The 23,973-nt window shown below is 39.3% G+C and overlaps 1 protein-coding gene across 2 annotated transcripts in view; it reads left to right on the forward strand.

Annotated features, from left to right (window-relative positions):
* MAOB (monoamine oxidase B) overlaps window positions 1–23,973 on the forward strand; it is a 53,432-nt gene that overhangs the window by 23,943 nt on the left and 5,516 nt on the right. For both annotated transcript variants that reach the window (XM_416766.8, XM_046904413.1), the window contains exons 4-13: window positions 8,474–8,578; window positions 9,581–9,672; window positions 11,803–11,944; window positions 13,235–13,384; window positions 14,053–14,212; window positions 15,631–15,727; window positions 16,507–16,560; window positions 20,786–20,843; window positions 21,815–21,912; window positions 23,159–23,270. In XM_416766.8, the coding sequence (XP_416766.2) occupies window positions 8,474–8,578; window positions 9,581–9,672; window positions 11,803–11,944; window positions 13,235–13,384; window positions 14,053–14,212; window positions 15,631–15,727; window positions 16,507–16,560; window positions 20,786–20,843; window positions 21,815–21,912; window positions 23,159–23,270 (1,068 nt within the window). The remainder of the gene's footprint in view (window positions 1–8,473; window positions 8,579–9,580; window positions 9,673–11,802; window positions 11,945–13,234; window positions 13,385–14,052; window positions 14,213–15,630; window positions 15,728–16,506; window positions 16,561–20,785; window positions 20,844–21,814; window positions 21,913–23,158; window positions 23,271–23,973) is intronic.

Consider the following 23,973-nt stretch of genomic DNA (forward strand, 5'->3'; position numbering starts at 1 on the left):
AAGGTGAACCCAATTGTCCTGTTCTTGGCTGAGATAGAGCTAAGTGCAGCACAGTGGCTGCTGTGGTGCTGTGTTCTGGACTTGTGATGGAAACAATGTTGATAGCATACCAATGTTTTAATTATTGCAGAGCAGTGTTTACACAGAGCCAGAGTCATGTTTCAGCTTCTTGTGTTGCCCTCCCAGTAAGGAGTTGAGGGTGCACAAGGAGCTGGGAGGCAACAGAACCAGGACACTGACCCAAACTGGCCAAAGGGATGTCCAGTACCATATGGCATCATGCTGAACTATAGAAGTGGGAGGAGTTGGTATGCAACACTCATAAATATCCGTGCCAGCAGAGGTGACCCATTGTTTCAAAGCTGCTATGATGACATTGTGGCTAGGAAAATACTGTCCATGCAGGCCATCTTTCATCGGCCCGAACAGATGGAAGTCAGAAGGTGCCAAATCTGGACTATACAGTGAGCATGGTAGGACAATATGCTCCATGGTCTTCACTCCCACTGTTTCCAATGCATTGAAGCTGATATTCAGCTCTATACACAGAGTTGTATTTGGACAATTCACGCAGATGACCTGATCAAGACGCTCTTCATTTCATGGTGTGACAGCTGTGCATGACTGCGTGGAATGTGGCTTATCTTTCACGTTGCTGTCACCAGTGCTGAAATGCACCACCCACCACCTCACTGTACTCACACCCACTATTCAGTCTCCGTCAACGTTTAGTAAGTGCTGATGAATGTCAACACTGATGAAACAGTGGGTGCCATGTTTTCTGCATGGAGGATTCAGTGACACACATTTGCTTCATACTCACTTCCATATTAGACACCATTGTGTCAGACTGCCCCTCTGCTGCTATCTGCCACAAAATGTAATGGGATATTGGTGGGAAGGTTTGACCTTTACTGCCGTATCGCCAACATCTGCCTCTGATAATGTGGGCCAAGCTCATAAAATATGAGGCATTGCTTTCAGAACAGCTCTTGTATATATGTGCACACACAAAATATATTTCCATTCCTTTTCTGTCCTATTAAACTATCATTATATCAGTCCACAAACTTTATCTTTTTCCAGTTCTTTCCCCCATCCCATTGGAGAGGAGTACTTGGCTGAATAGCTGTGTGGTGCTGAGCTGTTGCCAGGTTAAACCACAGGACTAGTCTGCAGGGCATTGCTGGGATGAACATTAAATCTTATACACACAATAATTTTAGCTAGGACCACAGATCTGCTCTAATGTTAGCAGGCTACACGCTGATCTACAGTGAATCTGCAGAATTTTTTTTTTACAACCCTCCTGGGTGTCATTCATTTTCAGCGCTATTGTGTTTATTAAAATGCAGTTTGCTCTGGTCTTGTTCATGAATAAAAATGTGATGGTCCTGTTCTATTAAGCTTTAACTGGCAGCAGGAAGAGTGATTGCTTATAGAATATATATTGCTTATAATTGGGGAATTTATTGGTGTTTCATCTGTGCTATCGCTGATGCATAGGCTAAAGCAACATGATTTATTTAAGCTTTTGACCTGTTTCTTTGCAAATCTAAGGGCGGTATATCCTGACATGGTGTATAATATGTAGTGTAACAGCTTTAATAGATTTTGAATGACTAGATAAAAGCACTTTCATTTCTCTTTTGTTTGTCTTAATTAGAGTGCGTCCAGAGAAGGAAGAGTCTGTGAGGCTATTAGCTACCAAAAATTTAAGTGAGGCAGAATGGCATCATATCTTTATTTTTCCCTTTGCTCTGACAGTTTGTAAGAAAGAACTTAGGGAACTGGGGAGAATCATCTGAATCTTGAAGAAGCTGGGGATCTGGCACCTTGTAAAAGAAGCCATGTAAATTCAAAGACAGTGAAATTACTATGGCGTCTTGGTAGTTTCATATGTTCTAGCTGGAATGCAGATCTAAGTTGATTAAACTGTATCCTAGATATAGGGATGCAAGCATTCCTGTCATAAAATGCCATGTCATTATTCACCCTGACTGAGAGCCTCAGGGGAGACTGAACAGGCTGAGGTAGGTGAGAGCATCTGCCAAACCCACAAGGGACGTCCTCCGTGCTGTGAATGAAAAGCAGCCACTGGCAGGAGTAGAGGGAAAGCTGTTCTTTTCGTACCTACCCTGTAAATAATGGACATTTTCCCTTTTTTTTTTTTGTGCCAGTCACTTGGCAGCAATTGCAACAAGTTAGATTGTAATTAGATCTTCTTAAAAATAAAATTAAAAAAAAATAATATTTGTATTACAGCAGTCTGGAAGGGTCAAAATAATGTACTGCAAGTCTGCAAAGTGATCTCTGCCAAAGGGGACCATAAAGAAGATTCTCACAAGAGATGTTTATTGATCAGGAAAATTGGCTGGAAGGCTGACAGCTGTGACCTGATGGCAGCACCAGGATGAAAGCAGTAAGGAAAGTGAACTGGAAATAAAGTATGCATTTCTTAATTAAAACTGAATGCAAAGAAAATTCCTCAGCCTCAGCCCTCCCAGTCCACAGGGTCTGTTTCCTAGAAGATAAGGAAAAGGAGCTGTACTCCCACCTAGCTTATTTAATTCAGGCTGCTGGGAGAAAAGCTGCAATTGCATTTGGTTACAAGAACTGATTTTTGTTTCCCTTGGGAAGCTGGTTGAGGCCTACGGAAATGCAGAATTAAGTACATACTAGAAGAGCTGGCTGAGCCTGCTATGTTTCACATGTCTGTAACATTTTATGCAAGATTTCAGTTTTTAGGTAAAAAATGTAAAAACCTGAAGTATCTCAGAAACAAAACCAGTGATGCTAATGTTATCATCTGCTTTAAACAGTGTTCTCATTTCAAGAGGACAAGGATGCCCTTGTGCTTAAGTGTTGGGTTTGTGTTGTTTTTTTTCCTGTGGGTAGAGAGCTTGTTTCATGGTTAACTCCAAAATGACACTCCTCTTTTATTCTGTTTTTATTCATTTTTGCCACTTCTCAGCTTCTGGGAGGGGAAGGAATTTTTTTTAAGTCAAACTCCAGAAATATTCTGAAAAGATTTCTTTTGATTTAATCCCCCTTATTGGCAGGTTTAATTCAGTTATTGAAAGCCACTTGGAGCCCCAGTTTCAGAGAATATTTAGAACTGCAGTCCCTTGAACTCTGCTTCGTAAGATACCTGAACACTGTAAAGGTGTTTCTTAGTATCTCTAAGTAAAAAAATTCTGGTTCTAGTAGGAAGGAGACTTAGTCAACTCTTCTCAACTGCTTGGATCAAAGAGTTATATTTGCTTTTAAATTCCTAGCAGGACCTCAAGCTTCTTTTCTAAATACTTTAGTGCTATATTTTTTCTCATTCTGCTTTTCTCAGCTAAGACGTGTATCTCAGTTTTTGTGTGACTGATGTGGTGGCAGAGTGAAGATGAACTTTACATCTATAATTGATCTATATATACACTGGAAACAAATTGCTCCCACTTAGCTTCTTTTCTTTTTCAAGATGCATGTTTCAGGCCAGTGTGCGTGGCGATGCTGCATTTAAAATGAAATTACTTCTGCTGATCAAAGTTTACAAAATGCTTCAGCATCCAAAGCCTACAATCCCAAATTATGTACTGAAATACGTCTAGAAGGTATTTTGGCATGTCTTAGTATTGTAGGTTTGCATCATTAGTTATCTAGATTTTCTTTCACAGCATTTATATTTTCTAATCTTTGTATCTTTCTATCTTTACAATAGCTGTCAGCAGAGTAACCAGTTGAACTTGCAAGCAGAACAGGTTCTCAAAGAAAAGACTTTACTGTCTCAGTTTTCTCTGTAGGCTTACTTACCTTTCTCAACTGCTAGACATATAGTCCAACTAGTTGCTGTGTTTTCCTGAGAATTATGATTACATGGGAGGCTGAGTACCAGAGGCACATATTATGAGATGTCATGAATAAATTGAAAATAACAAGGACAGTTTTCCACAGTATAGCAAGTGAGAAAATGAATATGGGAGGCAGATGCTGAGTTCCAGCCTGATGCGACTCCTTGCCATTTCTCTTTTTCCTTCTCAAGATGTTGTATCTTAGAATCATACAATCATTATGGTTGGAAAGAACCTTTAAAATCACCAACTCCAAACACCAGCCCGCCACACCGTGCTCACTGCCCACGTCCCTCAGTGCCACATCCACATGGCTCTTGAACACCTCCAGGAACTCTACCACCTCCCTGGGCAGCCTGTGCCACTGCCTCACTGCTCTTTCTGAGAAGAAATATTTCCTAATATCCAACCTCAACCTCCCTTGGCACAACTTGAGGCCATTACCTCTTGTCCTATCATTGGTACCTGGGAGAAGAGGCTGTTTCTCTGCTTTGTACGAATGAGGTTTCTCGGATTTTAAATTCAGAGAACAAGGTGCGTGATGTACCCATGCTTGCAGATCAGCAGAGGGCACTGTATGCCCGCAAAGCTGTGTAAATGTGAATTAACATGCAGAGTGGCATCCTGGTGAAGTTAGAAACTGCTACTCTGAGGTTTAAAGGGCTTAGCTGAGGGTGTATCTGTGCTTATTCATGGATGCAGAGATTGCATCACAGGGTCTCGTTTCCTACAATGAAAGCTGGCTGTATTTGTAAGATGTTTATACCAGCTATAAAACCCGGACAAGGAGCTACAAGTCATGATGTTGAACACTGCTGAAGCATTTAGAGGAGCATGAAGTGGTATTGTGCCTGCAAAAGCAGACAGTCTTCTGAGATCCCAATGTGCAGTGAGATACTGATGACACTTGCTGGCAGAGCATGTCTGTTCTTCCCTAACCATTCACTCACTGCCACTCTTCCAAGGGAATGTGTGTGGGACCAGCCCTGTGGTCTCCCAAGTCCTGGGAGTGATATGTAAGGGGCTGCTGACACTCAGTTGCTGCACTACATATTTCCCTTACCCTATAGTAGTAACCTATGTCATCTGTTTGACCTAGTGTACATAGAAAATATATTTTCATACCTCTTCTATTACATGGGTCCAGTGTAACTAAGCCAAATGTTGGTTGACATGACATTCTTCAAAACATGACTGAGAAAATGTGTTGGGAATTGTAATAGTTCTGACAATTCAAGTTGGATTCCTCATTTCCCTGTTTGTTTATTCCTGAGACAACTGAGTTCCTTCATTCAATCTGCACCCTCTAGTTTCACCTCCTTCAGTATGCTTTAGCTCATGCTGCAGCAACAGTCTTTTCAAGCAGCAAGTGACCTGTACCATAGCAGGTAGACCTCCAGCTGCCAATGCTGATGTTGGAAGCATTGCAAGTGGCATTATGAATCAGCTTCTAGAGACTGTGCATGCTCTCTATTAAATACCATTGAGTGCACTCCCTCTCTTCCTCCCTCAAAGAAAAAAAAAAAAAGAAGAAAAAAAGGTAAGAAATACTTCTGAGCATTATTACAATTGTGATGTAAAAATATTGCATCAGATGATTAGAGGGGGTGTTTATTATTGCAGTATACTGCTCTGATTTAGGTATTGAAAACATTTGAAAAGTGAATGTTTTGTGCATTTCGAGGCGTACTTTTATCCACATTTCTTGTTTTTCTTTGGAGATTATGCAGCACCAGTAGGTATGGCCTAAATTTCAAAAAGCTTGTTGTATTTGCAAAAGTACAAATTCCTCCATAGAACTGAATTGTTTTAGTTTTTGGAAAATACTCAGAACTATAGGTAATTTTTCTGTAGTGCAGCTATTTTTGTTTCTGTATAGATCCTGGTCTTTCAGTCTCTTTGCAAACAGAATTCTGACATGCAGCACCTGGAATTTTGGCTGCATAGGAGATAAGAATCAGGCCTTAGATAATGCCTTAGGACCCATTAAATGCAACTTTTACAGTAGACTCCCTCTCTTTTGTGATTGTTTTTATTTTTCCAGGTTTAGATTTGTTTTTGTGCTTTACAAGACTTGTCACCCCAGATTTCTACACAAGAAGTATAGCCAAGTTTTCCCTTTCTACAGTTCAAATGCAGTGAAATAGAAGAATACTAAAACAAAGATATGTTTTATGTGTCTCTTAGCCGTGCACTCATGAAGAAACACCACAGGGAATTTGTAAGACTTGAATTAACTCAGAGGGGAAAACTCAGTTAGGATTGCCTGTGGCAGGGCAAGAAGCTCAGAACAAAATCAATAATTGGAATAACCCATTCTGATGCTGTCCTGGTTTTCTTGAGCACAGCAGTATACATATTTCATAAATCTCAATCTGGGAAATGCTGGGTACTAGAAACCAAACTGATACACTCTTTTCTTTTTGAAACACTTATGCAAAGTATTCCACCTCCAGTACTCTGAACAAAGCACAGCAAAGCTGACTGCTGGCTGCCGTCAAATTTTTATGTGCACCAAAAAGTTAAAAGGTAATTACCAACAGGGTTCAGATTTTACTAGCTGGGACAGGAGATTACTTACTCTGTGACCTATTGCTCTTTCATTATGATGCCCCTTGGCGATAGACCATGAGGGTGCGTCCCAGTTCAAATTAAGTTCACATTAAGAGATCTCATAATAGTGTCAAAATGTCCATTTCAGAACCAAGTGGAGGTTGGTTCTACTCACTACTATTCACGATCCCCATCTACAGGAATATATTGTTCATTATTCTGGAGTAATGCATTTTTATATGACTGAATACGAAAGCTGTAGAGATGCACTTTTATTCCACGTTGAGTGAAAACATCTTTCCTGACGTTTTCTGCAGTATTTCTGAATGTGTGCTGTAATGTCCATTCTTAGATTGAAAGTGAGGTGTTTTGTACCTTTGTAACTCTGCCTCGTGGCTGGGAATTGACTCCAGCTGTAACAAAACTGCTGATTGAAAACTTTTTTTTAATTGACATTTTGGTGTGTTGCAAACCATAGTCTCTCTTCAGAAGCCCTGCAAAATGGAGTTGACGTTTGACAGTTACTTCTTCACATGCCATTGTAACAAAGAATTAATTTCTTTCTTCTTACACTTCACTTTCTTCCCGGTTTTCCTTATCTTGGTGTTTCTTAGAAGGATTCCATTAGAGTCTCACAAAGACTAGGTGAAAAAACAATTTCTTCTTCCTCTAATCTGTTGTGGGGCTTTTTGTGTTGTTTTTTTTTTTTGTTGTTGCTGTTTGGTTTTTGGTTGTTTTTGTTGTTGTTGTTGTTGTTTTGTTTTTAAACAGATTTCTAGTTTGGTTTTACTCTTACCCCTGGATTTTGGGATTTCTGCTTTCTAAGTTTCTTTCTCTTTGAATTAGAAGCCCTCAAAGTTATAAGCCAGCATTTTTCAAGGTTATATCTGATTTTGTTATTTCTAGACCAAGTTTTTTTTAGTCTCTCAAGATCCCTTTCTGCTCTCTTACCATCTCTTTCAGTGTTTGCAACACCAGTGGTTTTGAATGATGTCCTTCTTTCACGTAAAGAGGCTAAATCAAACCTAGCTTGACCTTTCTTCATGCAAGTGGTCTTTGGATGCTATGTTCAATGAGATACAGTCTTGTTTTTTCATTTTTACCTGGCTCTAAATATTTGATCATGATGCAGTGTTCCTCTTGAAGAAAGACCGACTAAATCTTTTTTAGTGATCAGTTGATGTGGCAGTGTATCAAGTATCTCTTCAAAGTTAGTACTTCTGCCAGTTGACGTTCATGCAAATGCACTGCCCCCTTAAATATGTAATTTAATATAAGTTTTGGAATATCAGCTGTGGCACATAATATGATTGTTATTATTCATTTATTTGGTAGAGTCCAGAATATGTTATGAAGAGATGTGAATGAGCATAAAGAAATGCTATAATGCTAATAAGCAATTCTTTGTGACTTTTTAAAACTATTATGTTGCCATACCTGTAGTCAGCCAGGAAAATCCCTTGTAAATGAAATACTCTACCAATTACCTGTCATATTCTGCCCTTAATTTTCTTGGACCTTCTGAATTCATAGCAGTGGCTAAACTTATAAAATCTAAGTATTGAGTGTATAACGGTATAACTGGGACATTGGTATTGGCCATGCTGTCACTCTCCAAAATATATATATTACCAGAGGTGTTGTTGTTGAATGAGAGGAATGGTGGTTTTGTTATTAAATGCTATGTTTTCTTGCAGCTAAAATCAGTTTATTCCAGGAACGTCTCTGAGCTATGATTTCAGTGCTTGCTAGAGCTCATCACAGCTGCTTTGGTCTGATTTTGAAAGAAGAAAAAAAAAAAGCTAAATGCAATTACCAATTCAGTCTTTTCATGAGCACTTAGGAAAATATGCAACATATGTTTCTTATTTTCAGAAACAGCCAGTTTCTCATCTCAGTTGAGCAATACTGTTCTGTCTCATTTTTGGAATGACCTTAGTGACTTAGTGATTAAATTTGTGTGTTCTTCTAGTGAACATTCAACCATTCAGTGTGGTTTCGTGCACATAGAAGCTATGATTATGATTTAATTTTAATTTTTATGTGCTTATTGTTTGGGTTTTTTTATCATCTTGTAGGGTAAATCTTACCCCTTTAAGGGTGCATTCCCTCCTCTGTGGAATCCATTGGCCTACCTGGACTACAACAATCTGTGGAGGACCATGGATGAAATGGGAAAGGAGGTATGGCATGAGAAATTGCAGCTGACTACCTCTGCTCTGTGAGGGGCTGATCAGAGGGGTAAAGTGAAAATTGAACCAGGATACAGATAGACAAGTCTGTTCTAGCTTGGATGTGTGTAGTGCTGGCAGGAGCAGCATTATTTTGGTATGTGTATTTTGCTTCATACTGGTAGTCAGAACACGTATGTAAATGGCATCCTGGCAAGCTCATTCTGAAAGCCATGCAGCTAAGTCTGTCTACAGTCATACCTTTTCAGTTTTTTATATACAGGCATCCATGTTTATGCTTGTGATTTAGCACTTTGAGGAATAAGCATTTTAAGAGACTTGTTGTCCTGTAACATATGTCCTTTTCCACACTCAAGTTCAACCCAACCACTTTAGCTTGTCGCCAGTAGTTCATGATTTCCATTTAGTTACACAGTTTTGAAAAGAAGCGACTATAACTTGCGTAGATGAACAAGAGATACACAGAATAAACCAGTCATCCTTCAGTACTGTGCTTTATGTTCTAGCTCTTAACTCTAAAATTAGTCTCTGTTGTTAAATCTTACAAAAATACATTTAAAAGTACTACTCTCAAGGGATCTTCTATTAAGTTCACTGTATTGCCTGTCAGGAATTTGCAAGCTGAGTAATCATGTAAGGTTGAGATTATATTGGTGATGTTGCAAATATTGGCGATAAAGCAGAAGTTCTGGTCTATACCTCCCGTCTTACATATTTCTCTTTCATGCAGTCATTCAGCTCATAATGTTTATTTTCTCCTTTTTTGCCTGAGCTTTTAATTCTAACCCAAAATGGTAAGTATTTCTTCTGAAAATAACCCACTCAGAATGAATTATTAAAAAAGAATATTAAAACACTACATAAAAGTTATTTGGAAAATAGACCTAAACAAAACTCCAATTTCCTTATTTTAACCTGAAAACAGTCAGTTCACTTTTTGTCTTCTTCTTCTGACATTCATTTGCATATGAACACTGTTTTATGTTACCTTAGATTCCCAATGAAGCCCCATGGAAGGCTCCACATGCAGAAGAATGGGACAGAATGACTATGCAAGATTTCATAGATAAAATTTGCTGGACAAAGTAAGACACTCTTTCATATGGAATTAGATATAAAAGCTTATGTTCATATACCTTAGAACTACAAATAGGCACTACTGCTTTGCAAACAGATATAATTACCACTGAAGTACAGCCTTTTTAAGGAAATGAGATGAGAAAATATTTTTATGATAGACTGCCACATCCATCAGCATACCCACTAGTTTACGTTATATTTCCATAACTTTTTAGGCTGATATAAAGATATAAGGAAAGTGCATTTTGTGTAAGGGTTTACCTCTGAATATATGGGTACTACTTTCGTCTGATATATTTGAAAATGTGTTTGACTATTCATGAAAAAATGCTCTGGCTACAGCAGGTTTCTGAATCACACCTTTGATGGAGGAGCCTACCTTTATTCTGTACTGGACCAGCTGATTTTACCAAAGTACTGTAAGAATAACATTTGTCTTGAAATGGCACTAAATCAGTCTAACACCCATCACTCTGTTGTTTAACTGCTGCACTATATACCACTCAAGGAAAAACTGAGAATGAGTGCTTCCTTTTTTTTATGTATACATCAAAACAATTTTTCTTTACTTGCCATTCAAGAGCAGTTTCATTGTTTTTCTTCACACTGAAACAAAAATACATTAATTCTTCCTTGCTGTAAAGGAGATTGATTTCAACAGCAACAGCTTCAGAATTTCTAAGCACCCCACATTCTGCTGCAGGGAGTCTGAACAACCTTAGTGAAAAAGCCTGACACTGCCAGTGGCTTCTGGGGAGCATTTTTATGGTTTCAGCCAGCCTTCAGAGGGTAACACAACCTTGTTAATCAACAGCAGGCTCTAGTCCAAACCTTTCAGTGTTTGGGTCATTTTGTTTTCATTTGCAACAAGAGTTATAATTGTGCATACATATATAGAAAGCTTTTCTCATTTGTCCCACCATCCATATTCAGTTAAACAAAATAGAAATACATGCTGCCCATCCTGCTGGCCATCTTAACTTCTTTTTTGGTAAGGAATTATTCAAGTTATCAGAGCACCACATGCTGGTAGTCAATATCTGATCATAATTTTTCAAACTCTGTGATGGAATAAGTCTTGACATTTTACTTCAATATTGGCATGACTGTCAGGCTCCCTTAATTCCAAGATGCTTTTCAGATTTTATTTGTGCATCTCAGCTTGATTTGCCCAGATTTGGATAGCATGCTTTAGAAACTTCCTACTCTGGAAGGTAGTGATCCAGAAGGGTAACCTTCTACAATTTCCTCTCATCTAACAGACCGTACAGATTTGCTTTTGGCTAATCTCGTATGCTGGAGGTGCCCTGTGTGCTCTTGGCTGAAGTCATAACTCCATTTCTAGGTAAAACACCAGAGGAAACTGGGGAACTGAAATGCTGAAAAGCAATGGGAGAAGGCAGCAGAAATGACGAGGTTTCAACTACCATTTAAAATACTGAACTGTGCAACCAAAACTGTCCTCTTCTTCACTTTTATTTATTTTTATTTTTTTTTGCCTCAGTCTGTATATACGGTGGCCTCTTTTGTGGCTTCCTTATATTTCTTTCCTTGCTGTGTTCCTGCTGCAGCAGCCCCTCCCAAGCACAACAGAAGAGGACAGTGTGGGGGAGTGCTGACTAACCAGAGACCTTAGATAATTAACATCTAAGATACCTAACCTTTTTAAATGGCAAATGTTGAATAATCCGTATGCTGTGTGCTTCAGGGACAGGTATTCCACAAGTGCAAACAGAATGGCAAATGTTGGATATAACCCAGGAATCGAGGGAACATGATGGTTTTGCTGTCCAGTGAAGACAGAAAAGCTTGCTTCCCATAATCCCAAGTCTGGGATGGCAAGCTGATTTTGTATTAGTAGCCTAAAATGCCATTAGCTTTCATTGGCTCTTGCGTTTCCTAGTTTTGCTGGAATACAGCAGTATTTGATTCACATTTTTTACAGGGTTCCTTGAAAAATATTCCATACAACCAATTGCTATTGTTTACGCTTTCAACTGAAATCAAGGAATTCTTTGTCCTCAACTCCAGTGGAAGAAGAAGTTGACAAAGTCATTATCTCCCCAACTAAACAACGGGGTTGACATCTTTTTCTTCAGTCTTTAAAGCAACATGCTTTCTTGTCTTTGGTGCAGGGCTGCCAAAAGTTTCGCAACTCTGTTTGTAAATGTGGATGTCACTTCTGAACCCCATGAGGTGTCCGCCCTTTGGTTTTTGTGGTACGTGAAGCAATGTGGCGGAACAGCCAGGATTTTCTCAACAACCAATGGAGGACAGGTACTGTCAACCATCACCTTCTGCAGCTGTTGATGGACCTTCCTTTAAGTTCCATTCTTCTGCTTATGTGTAGTTAAGTTCAGAGGGCAAGCTGATACACCCCTGACTTTGACCAATAGTACAATAGCAACAGCACTAGTTGCGTGCATTTACACAGTAATCAGACTCTTGCAAAACTTGTGTTGGCTGTGTGCTGAAGTCATTGACCTAGGGATCAGTACATTTATAGCAGTTCCTGACTGTCTCTTTTTTTGGGCTCTGGTCAGAACACATTGTTTATTCAGTTTGAAATGTTGTGGGGCTGAAGCAAGCCTTACCACTTCAGAACTACTTCCTGAGGATGGGAATGCTGACTGTAGGAGTGTGTACAGCACTCCAAATAGATACTGGAATTGTAGCCAACAGTCAGTTCGTGAAAACACAAGCTTTCAAAGATTAAGGCTGTAAAGATTTTAAAATCATTCTGAAGAAAATGAACACCTATGCTGAAGCATAATGTTGCTCAAAAATGATTGTAAACTGGTACATTGGTGCTACTTCTGCATTTCAAGAAATTGAAGACTCTATTAATGGTCTCCTACTTTAGAAATGCAAGTTTTACTTAGTATGTTAGAAACAATTGTATTTTTAGAAAAGTTATTTAGTCATAAATAAATACCTAAAGATAAAAATATGAAGAATTCATTACAACACATTAGAATACATTGGTAGATATGCACAGATAAATCAATAATTGTAGGTAATTTGATTATAAATGCTTTTCATAAAATATTATTTGTATTCTTCAGTGTGTTAGAGGTGATTTATTTTTTAAGTTAGATTACATACTGCAGGATACATTTTTGGTGTGAGCTATTTCATTTCTTATACTTTGTTATTAGGTAGATCAGGGTTCCTACTTCTCATGCACAGACTTAAGCAATGAAAAGAGTGAACTCAGAGAAAGATTTAAAAGTTTAAATCCTTATAGGAAATGTTGCTTATTCACACATATCTGTGGAATCCATTTGGAAACTGCATGAGAATAAGTTTTTCTCATGACATTACTGGTACTTCTAGTTTTGGCTGGTAGTCAAACATGGGAGGTACAGAAGTTCACTGAAGGAAAAAGTAATGTGGAAACATTTTCCAAGTGAAACTGCTAAACTTACTTAAGAGGGTTTGGTAACAACTGGAGAATAGAGTTTGGTTTGAATCCCAAGCAAAAGACTTGCAATCGTACACAAAGTCACTTTGCAGGCACTGCTCTGCTGATTTCTCTCTGCTGTGTTGTTGTTTTCTGTGTTTCAGGAGAGGAAGTTTGTTGGAGGCTCTGGACAGATCAGTGAGAAAATAATGGAACGCTTGGGAGGCCGAGTGAAGCTGAAGAAACCAGTAGTCCGCATTGACCAGTCGGGTGAAAATGTTGTAGTGGAAACCTTGGATCATGAATTATATGAGGTGATGAAACATCTTACATCTAAGCAACCATTTTTGTTTGGACAGCTAGAAAATTTTAGTTTTCCTTTGTGACTTCTCCAAAATCCAGTAGAAAAATATAACAGAGACTGAAATAACTATGACAGAAGGTCACGTTTTCTGATTGTCCCTGCGTAATAGTAATCAATGACAGAGCTTTAAAGTGATATCTAAAAAGCAGAGTTTATATTGATTGTAATTCCTTCGTCACAAGCATTTCTACTTTGTGTTCTGTTACCTTCAGAATTAACAGGCAGTAGTAGGTCGAACACAGCAAAGTAGCTTGGTAATAAATTTCCTATGAAAGCATTTCCATCTTGGCTTCGAAGTTGTAAGAACAGAGACCAGACAGAAAGAAGACCAACAGACTCCTGTAACGCAGAAAATCTCTCCCCTGGATTTTTTCAAGAGCTGGGAAAAGAGCAGCTGCCCATCATTGGAACAGATGGCTGTTTATATAATGCTTGGTTGTTGTTTTAGCAACCAGGATTTTGTGAGGGTTCGATTTCACAATTCTTATGCTAAATGCCAAAATTGCTTTTGAAAGATAAACCCTGCAACCTCTCTAGAAGTCTGCTGAGATCATTAGAGCATTATTTAGGATGAAGTAGTGGAGAATGTATTTGGCTTATGTATATTTTTTTTTCCAGGGCAAATATGTGATCAGTGCCATTCCCCCAGTTCTTTGTTTGAAGATTCATTTCAACCCACCCTTGCCCCCAATGAGAAACCAGCTCATCAACCGAATCCCGATGGGCTCAGTCATCAAGTGCATTGTGTACTATAAGGAAACCTTCTGGAGGAAGAAGGGTATTATGTTTTAATTAAAGGGAATAGTAGTATTATGTTTTAATTAAAGGGAATAATAATAATAGTTCTGACAAAGAGAGGGAGAAGATACATGGTAGCAGAGTAGGCAATGAATTTAGAGAATTATGGGTCTTAGGAAATTTCATACACTTCTATACCATTTTTGCCTTTCCTTGCTTGAGAAATTTGAGGGAAAGAGGTTCAGAAAAGAGAGTGGGTGGGAGAAGAAAAAGAAGAGGAGGAGTAGGTGTGAGGGGGAAAGCAAAGTGCACTCTTGCCTGGTGCTTAGTACCTTGGTTGTTCTTTGTTGTCCTCTCTTTTTCCTTCAGATTCATGAGATTCATGATTATGAGATGAGTCTCTCCCACTTGTATGGTAATCTAAAGGTACAAGTGATATATGATGGAGAGGGGTTTTATCTCATCAATTATCAGCCTGCAAAAGCTCTGCCTTCTGGATGCATTGGGTCATGTTCACTTGGAGTATCTTCCCAGAGACACCCCTACCTGCTCCATTTCTGTCCTGATTCCTCAGATTTCTTTTACAACTTACTCTCAGACAAACTGTGCTGTAATAAGCACTCATTTCTCTTCAGTGGTTATGAGTCTCCATTTATACCTGTCTAGAAGTGTCACACACCCTTCATCTCTGTGAATGATTCTAACAGTTCTGGATTCTGACATATTCTGGCCATTAGGTTTAGGGATGGATTAGCAAGAGGTGACTCCATTTCCTGGTAGAATCCATAGTTCTCCTACTCTCCTTTTCTTCTGATTGTTCTTTTAAGAACACCTGCATTTTCAAAACAATGTACAAACATCTCCTCCTGGGTCTGACGTAAATGTCACATATGGAAACAGTTGTGCTAGGGGCATTTGAATACCTTCAGTATCAGAGAACAATCTGTTTCTCTGCAATTTCTGTGCAACCTTACTAACTGGGTTGCAGAACAATTTATTTTTATTCAAGAGTAGAAGATTCTTTTATTGGCCTTTTCTTAAATGACACTTCTAAAAATTGTTAATTGTCAGCAGATCCCTTCTAGATAGATAGTATCTAGCACTTCTGTGAGCCAATGTGATCTGCCTTGCAGGTCAGCAAGGGATGTGTACTAGCTTTTGTCACTTGATGGAGATCACTCTGCATGTTTTGTGTTGTTTGTTGTTTTTTTTTTTCTTTCTCCTTTCCTTCATTTTCATATACCCTTGTATTAGAATTGAAGAATCAGAGAACTATATGGTTTGGGAGGGAACTCTGGACGTCAGTTTATTCATTGCATCACTCAAAGCAGTGTGAATTTAGATCAGGTTGTTTAGGGCTTTTTCTAGATAAATTTTGAATATTTCCCAGCATCTCAGAAGCTCACTGCTATGTTCAAATGCATGGGTCCTATCTTCTTTTCCCCCTTATGCTTACAGGGTATTGTGGTACCATGATGATTGAAGATGAGGATGCTGCAATTGGCTTAACACTTGATGATACTAAACCTGATGGCAGCTTTCCTGCTATAATAGGGTAAGAGACTGAAGAGATGTCCAGTTCATGCCTTTTTATTTTGTCTTAGAAGCCACAACTGAAAAAGAAAATCTGCTACTTTTGGATGCTTTGATAAAATAAGCTCCTTGATCCTTGCGGGTCCTTTCCAACTATGGCTATTCTATGATTCTGTGATAGTTAAAGGGTTGGATCTCAGTGTATGGTGAATATTTTCTACGAGTCTTACTTTCAATAAAATTTTCATTGGGATTTATTAGCAAATTTTAAAATACAAAATACTGTTTCTTCTCTTCTTCTGTCTGTCATATTTTGCCTCGTCACTTCGCAAAATATAAGTGGAGAAGCAGAAAGAAAGGAGGAAAAAAGGGAGCGAATGCACAAATTTAATGTTTCCTCCAAATATTTTGCTCCCCCAAAATTTGCAGCTTGTTAAGTGAAAATTTGTTCTCTAGCACTGCATTATTTTTATTTTAAATCTGACAGATCAATCTTAAAAAAGTTACTGATTTCCCGGTCAATCTCAGATTTCAGCTGTTGTTATTACATGCTGCATGCACTGCTGTATGAAATTTAGGTCACTGGGAAACAGCTCATACGGATATTACAACCTATGAGTTCCATCCATAGTGAGTAAAGCATAAATCATTGCGTGAGACGAAATGGATATTTTGGGTAGCGACCCAAAAGCTAATATTACTGATCACATCATCTCATCCAGAAGTTTGGGTGTTTTAAATAATGCAGGAGGTGTAGTAAAATAATGGAAACAAATTGTTTGTGGTCTTCCTTTTTTATAGTTTCATTCTTGCTCGAAAGTGTAGAAGACTGACCAATCTCACAAAAGAAGAAAGGTGAGTACAAACATTGGAAATTTGAATGAGTTCAGAGTCCAACTTTTGGTATAAACAACCAGAGCAAGAAAAGGTGCCCAGATTGGAAGGAAGCTATAACCTTGTGGCAATAGGCAGAAGCGTCACTTTCTGAATTTCTCATATTTGTTTTTTTGGTGGAATTCTGTGGACCTTCATCCAGAGTGGCAGCTGATGTGGCAACCAGTTTCTTGTATTTGGAAACACTCTGAAACTGGTTCTCAGCCTCTAGCAGGGCTGCTCTGGTTGTGTGTCCCCAACAGAAGAAATGCTGTAAGCTGCTGACTATGAAGTAGTGCATATATCCTGCTGTGCTCACTGGGAAGGATCTAAGGCAGCCTCATCCTCTGCTACCTGTCTAGCTTCTTGCAACTGCTCTGAGCTCTTTCAAAGCTTGTCAGAAGGGATAGGTCTGTCCACTGTGCTTGATTTTGCTAGTCATCCTGGTGGGTCCTTTCAGCATCTGTTGCTGAACCCTGATGCTGCTGTATCTGCTGTGAACAAGACCTTAGAATCATGAAGAGGTCAAAAAGCTGCCTCCAGCTCTCCTCCCACAGTTGCAGACAAGAATGCCCTTCAGGCACAGATGAAGGTCTCTTACTGTCTTGAAAACAAATGTGTGCATACAGAACTGCTCTTTTGTCTGTTTTGAAAAGAGAATTTATGAAATAATGAACTTTTTTTTCCATCACACTGATTGACAGGATCTGATTAAATTAAAAGCTACATGTAGACTGTGGAAATGAGAAGATCCTTATTTTGACAATGAGAAAAATGTATTTGTATTTTAAGCGTACCACAAGGAATACCATATCCAAATAAGCAAATATTTTTAGGGTAATGGCTAGCATAACTAGAGGAGATGTAGTCATCTTAAATTGGCTTTGTGGATAGTCTAGCAGTCTGTGGATAATGGGTCTAGCTGAGGCTGTTAGTATCCCAGTCTTTTGAAGGGACAGCCTGGAATCACAGGCTCCCTTCATTTTGGCAGCAATGGGCTCAGACTTTGGAGGACAGAAGTAGTGTAGTTATTTTGAAATCCAGAATGCCCAGTGTTTTCAGTCATCATAAACATCAGATGACATCTTACACTGTGTCAAGCTATGAGGTATTACTGAGCACTTGCAATACCTGAGAACAAATTCTGTTTCTGTGAAGAGCTATTGTAGTGATGTAAGCCACAACTGAAGAAAGGAATTTGTTTCAGTGAAGAATGGTCGTGAAATGTGCGTGGGTTGGTACATACAACCTGGTTGCCTCTCTCACCCCATGATTCTGGTCACAGCAGTCCAGGCAGGAGCCTCCTGGGCTGCAGCTTCTCCCTGCACACCAGCACAAGTCTCCTTCCACTGGAAACCAGGGTCCAGGAGAAGGCAGAGTGCAAATGGTTTTTGTTATTTAGATAGAGGTTATGATGTTTTGGTGCACAAGTCCTATGGAGAGCGGCTGAAGGAACTGGGATTGTTCAGTCTGGAGAAGAGGAGGCTGAGGAGAGATCTTATTGCTGAAGCACCTGAAAGAAGGTTATAACAAGGTAGGGGTCAGCCTCTTCTCCCAAATAACAGCAATAGGATGAGAAGTAATGGCCTTAAGTTGTGCCAGGGGAGGTTCAGTTCGGATATTAGGAAAAAATTCTTCTCTGAAACAGTGGTGAGGCAGTGGCACAGGCTGCCCAGGGAGGTGGTGGAGTCACTGTATGTGGAGGTGTTTGAGAAATGTGTGGCTGTGGTACTGAGGGACGTGGTTTAGTGGGTGATATTGGTGGAAGGTGGGTGGTTGGACTGGATGATCTTAGAGGTCTTCTCCAGTCTTAATGATTCTATACACAAAGATACTATGAGTGATAGCTGGGCTCCAGCTTTGTCACAGCATCAAGAGAATCAAGTTTTCAGTACTGAATGTGAGGAGTGGGATGTGGTGTCTGTGGCAGCTATCCTAAATCATGGCTGCGAACATCAGTGGTGGGAGGGCGTGGGAAATGCTTTATAGTTTAAGCCAGATGTAAGGGGGTGAAACCCACCAATGCCTTCCAGCTGGTGTTCCTGGGCAAGGTGCCAATGAGTAATTACTGCATTAGGTTTTACCCTACCTTTCATAGCTGTGCAACAAAGGTATCACATAGTCTTGGGATAAAAGACCAGGGCAAGGAGCCGTGTGTCTGCATGTGCACTACATCCTCACTGCAGGAAGGAATCAGTCTTGATAGGATCCTACCTATGCTGCTCCACTAGTAACATTCCTCTTATTTAGTGCTGGTGGCAGTTTCACAGCTGAGTCCAAAGCTAAGAAATAAGGATTTTACTTGCTACATATTCCATATGTTCCATACAAGCATTAGCAATAAATTCATAAATAAGAATTTATTTAAACTATTCAGAGAGAAAGGAGACAGATGGTACAGAGAGGCCAGTGCATCTGCAGGGATTGCTCTTATTAGGGAGAATTATCTCAGTGACAGATTACTGTTGGTACATTACAGCCCTTTGGAAACTACTTTTCTGTGCGTTGTTTTGTGGTGTGTTTTTTTTCTTTCAAATACCATGTTACTGATAAATAATTCCTTCCAAGGTCAAAGTTTCCTTGTAGTCTGAAGATGCTCTTGACCTGAACCTTAATATTTGCTCTCACACAACTATCTTTAACTAACTTTATGTGTGTTTGCAGTGTGGTTGGCAAAAAGCAGTGAACTTGCAGCATCCTGGAGCCCTGCAGATGTCCGTCCATACCTGAGCATCCCTACCACCTTCTGCTCTGCCATTTCTGGGTTCCCGGGAGGGTCTACAAGTCACATGTGGAAAAGGGGCAGGGTACACATGGATCTTGAGAGGTGTTCTACATCCTCGTCATGGTGCTGGAAGGAACAGGAGCACATGGGTCCCTAAGTGATGCTCACTGGAGCCTTGCAGTGTTATTGACCTGTCCTGAAAGCAGTAGCCCAGTGAGCATTTGTGAGGGGTGGTGGGCAGACTCTAACAGAGGGCCTTTGCTAGATCTTGCTGTTAAAATGACTTTGGTTGGGACTCCGCAGAGGTACTAGTGGAAAGTAGGGCATGGCGGTCACTTCACTTGGAGAATGAGAGAAAGAGGAACTGTTCCCTTTCATTATGGCTGTTGCTGGATCCCTGGCTACAAGGAGATGTTTGTATTTAGGTCCCACAGCTCTCTAGGCCCCCCTATCCAGTCACTCTGTATTTCTGCTTCTGTCCAGGAGCTTTCAGGAGGGGGTTGCTTTCCTTTCATCTACTGCCACTGGGCTCATTGCCTGCCAGCAGCAACAATGCCCTTGGCCAACAGCTCTGCCCTAGCCTGCACAAGACACCTTCAAGGGCCTTCAGGCCTTCCTCTTCTTTTTCTCGTCCTCTTTTTATAGTATTCCTTGAGTTCAGCTGCCTGTGGGTATAGCTGGGCCACATCCTAGGGCACTATCAGTAGGATTTTCTCATACTCTCATAGGGTTGGAAATGGGACCCATGCAGTTATGGAGCTGGGGCTGCTGCATTGCTGTGACTTGTGGCCATCATGGCTTTCTGTGGAGCATAGGATTTGCTTCCAGAAGTAAACACCTTTTCAGTGTTATGTTTGTGTGTTTGTTTGGTTTTCTTAATGGCTTAACTGTTATTTCATCTCCATCTTCTTCTTTCTGGGAATTGGTGCATTGCAGCCTAATGTAAGACCTGAAAGCTTATAAGAACAAACTTAACTGCACTTGGGGCTTGCTACAGAATGAACTATATTCATGGATTTATAGACTTATAAACTAAAATAGGAGGAGACGTTATAGATACAGAAATAAAGAACTGTATCTCTGAGAGCCTCAGGCTATCAATACCTGCATCTTTGTAAGAACAAATTTTATCTTGGACTGCGTGCCAAGAAAAAAAAGTGCAATCCCTTACTTCTTTTTTTTTTTCCTGACAGCCTGTAGGACCTTTGGGTAATATATGAACTTGCGCTGCTAGAGTTATCTTAAGGGAACAGCTTGCATAACTGCTGGTAAAACTGATATTAATGCAGCACAGAAGTTTATTGAGTGAGAGATATTTCTAAAGAGATCTGCTCCAGAGTCTGAACAATTAGAATAGATCCCAAAAGTGGAACCTCAAGTTTGAGCAAATACTTATACTTGCTATCTTGAAACTGGAACATTTAGGGGCAGCGTATTTTCTCTTTTCTTACACAGAAGCCTTTTGTTGTTTTTCTGTTGCAGGAAGACGAGGCTGTGTGAACTCTATGCAAAAGTTTTGGGATCAGAGGAAGCTTTACATGTAAGCACACCATCTAAATCTTGGTATCTCTCATCAGTATTGTTGCAATTGGGAAGGGCAGAATGAGACTGAAATGCAGCAGTGCTCTGGGGCACAGCACTATTTGGGAAGCAGCACGTGATGCAGGAGGTTTTGCTGCTCTCTGTGGAGAAGTGGAGAGTATGTTACAGCAAGTCTTGTGTTGTACTTGACAGAGAGAATATGAATGCTTTCATGAAGCAGTTAAAAGGACAAATATATTCTCATTGTCTGCATTGTTGAGGGTGGGATTCATTGTGTTTACCACCATAAATATCAACAGTTCTGAGATTCCGTCCTGATCCATGTTGAGCACAATGTTTCTTCTCTCTTACTAGTTGCTAAGATCCACTACTACACATGTTTTTCTTTTTGTCTTTGCTTTTCCTTCTCTTCTCTGTAATGGTAAATAACTGATAGGATTTGTGTCATCTCAGACTTAGGTTATGTGATCAAAGCCCGTTATGCTTTAAGGGCAATTTTACATGAGTTAAATGTTGTAGACACCAATCTCAAGATTACATCATTTTAAACATAGCATCACTGTACGTCAAACCATGCAAGTACCATACTTTGCATTTTTAACAGTATGTGTTTGTATCCAATGTACACATTACAAATATTACACCAGTTTATACCAGAGGTTAATTTTGCTTTTCATGGCTCAAAGCATAAATTTGTGCTCAGAGCATAAATTTACATTGACAGATTAAGAGGATTATCTTCTGCAGTGCTCAGATAGGCTATTTTTTTTGAACAACTAGCAGTGTCTAAAATTAAGGTTTATTGTGCCTGATCCATACTGCATTAACAGACTTGTTAAATGTGCTCATCTTGTCAGGCATTGTCATGCAACAAATCATAAGCTATTTTCACTGCTTTCTCCTCCGTTCTCTTATTAGCTTCTCTGGAACTTTATCCTTTCCTTGAGTGAATTAATGTCTGTTTTACAGCCAGTGCATTATGAAGAGAAGAACTGGTGTGAAGAGCAGTATTCTGGAGGCTGCTACACAGCCTACTTCCCGCCAGGCGTAATGACTCAGTATGGAAGGTACAGTGTCTATTTATAGTGGGCTTCGGAGTAGCAAGATAAGACCAAGTTAATAAATAATCTCAGGAAGGGTCATAAATCCTCTGTCACTCTGTTGGCTTTATACCTTCGAGATTGCTAGAGAATATTTTACACAGATCTTATAACCTTCCGCTTGTCTCAGTTGGGCTTTGTGATGGATGAGTACAGTATCATTAGGGTTTGTTGAGTGGGGTTTTTTTTGTTGTTGTTATTTCTTTTTCCCCTTTTTGTTACTTGGTGAATGCAACTGAGTAGATTTTTGGAAGTGAACTAAGAAGTTTTCAGCATCTGTTTTCAAAACAGACATTAGCTATTTGAGATCAGTGTTACCATTTCCAGACCATCTTTAGCTGGTCTTCTATAAATACTTGTGGAGAGTTAATTCCTATCAACAATGACATTCTAGTAATTTCTTTGGACAGCTCCTGTTAGCAGACAAGGCTTAATACGTTAATCAGTGTGCAATTGTATACGGTCCTCTTGGGCAAACATTTTTGCATGAAAATAAGATTTGCCAAGAAGAAAAAGGTTTGCTGCTCAGACCAGTGATTGGTTTTCAGATATGTAGTTTTTAGTGTTTACTTGAAAAAATATAAGTTTTTACAATTTAAAACAAAACAAAACAGCAACAACAACAACAACAAAAAACTGAGACCAAAAAAACAGTTGTAATGAAGAACATATGGAGTCCTTAGTTTTTAAAGTAATTTTAATGACACTAATTATTGTGAATTATGGAAAAATACAGCATAAAATCTTTTATTTCCTGGTTGTTACTTAGATATTATGCGGATATATTTCAGAATGCTGCACTGTGAAGTATGAAGAGCCAGTTTCACCTAGCCCTGGTAGTTAAGACACTGGATAAAATTATGAGATATAAAAAGTCTCATCTCAAACTAATTGTCTTTTTTATCTACACAAGCACTAAACCCACATCTAGAAATAGTGCTGCAAGAACTGCAATGTCAAAGTGTAGAAAACATAAGCACTGATTTGTTTACCTTAAGAAACGCCTCACAATGCCAACTACCCATCCAGCTCAGCTTACTCAAAGTTAATATCTCTAAGTAACTGCCAACTACCCATCCAGCTCAACTCACTCAAAGTTAATATCTCTAAGTAACTGCTATTATTTAAAACACGTTCATTCTAATATTAACTCAAAGGTTTGCTTGTCTTATCTGATATGGCTGATGTGATTTATTGCTTGTTCTCCTTCAAGGATTCTTCGGCAGCCCATTGGCAAGATCTACTTTGCTGGCACTGAGACAGCCACCGAGTGGAGTGGATACATGGAGGGGGCCATACAGGCTGGAGAAAGAGCAGCAAGAGAGGTAGAGGCACAAGCCCAAAGCTAGGGATGCTGTCAAATAGTCTATGGAAGATGAAAAATATTCTGGCTGAAGGCAAAATGGGACCTGAGTATTAACATTTTTAGACATTCTGAAAAAGAGGATAGACTGCAATAAGGATGAAGAAACATTAGACTTGGAATGCTTAGGAAAGGCTCTTTGAAAACCCCCATAGATTGTGCTTCATGACCTCTTTAATGTAAGAATATCCACTGCAGCACAACCTCCATAGATGGTAGCAGAGAAGTTGGCAACTGAGCTTGATCAGTAAAAATGTGATGTTTTTCATTCCCTCATTTACCTATGGAGAGAGAGTAAGTTTAAAATCCAATACAGGGATGTTTCCCACTCTATTTTATTGAAAAGTTTACAGTGTTCCTGAATCTTGTCTAGAATAAAAGCCCATTGTAAAACACAGCAAATCTTGTTAAATCTACAAGTGACTGGAATAGGAAGAACATTAATATCACCACCTCTGTTTCATTTTACTGTAGCAGTTCATCTTGCTGTCTTTTATTACTCTCAATTCAGACAATCTTTGCTTTCCTATTTGTATCTGGTGTCTTTGATACTATGAATGGTTACTTTTTCATTGTGAAGGTTTCCTTTTTAATCTTACTTTTTTTTTCTGGCTGAAAGTGGTGGTATTTCAGTGCAGCATTGTGTTCCTCTCCCTGCATCATGG

Source organism: Gallus gallus, chromosome 1 (genome assembly GCF_016699485.2).
Source record: "Gallus gallus isolate bGalGal1 chromosome 1, bGalGal1.mat.broiler.GRCg7b, whole genome shotgun sequence".
Taxonomy (NCBI): Eukaryota; Metazoa; Chordata; class Aves; order Galliformes; family Phasianidae; genus Gallus; species Gallus gallus.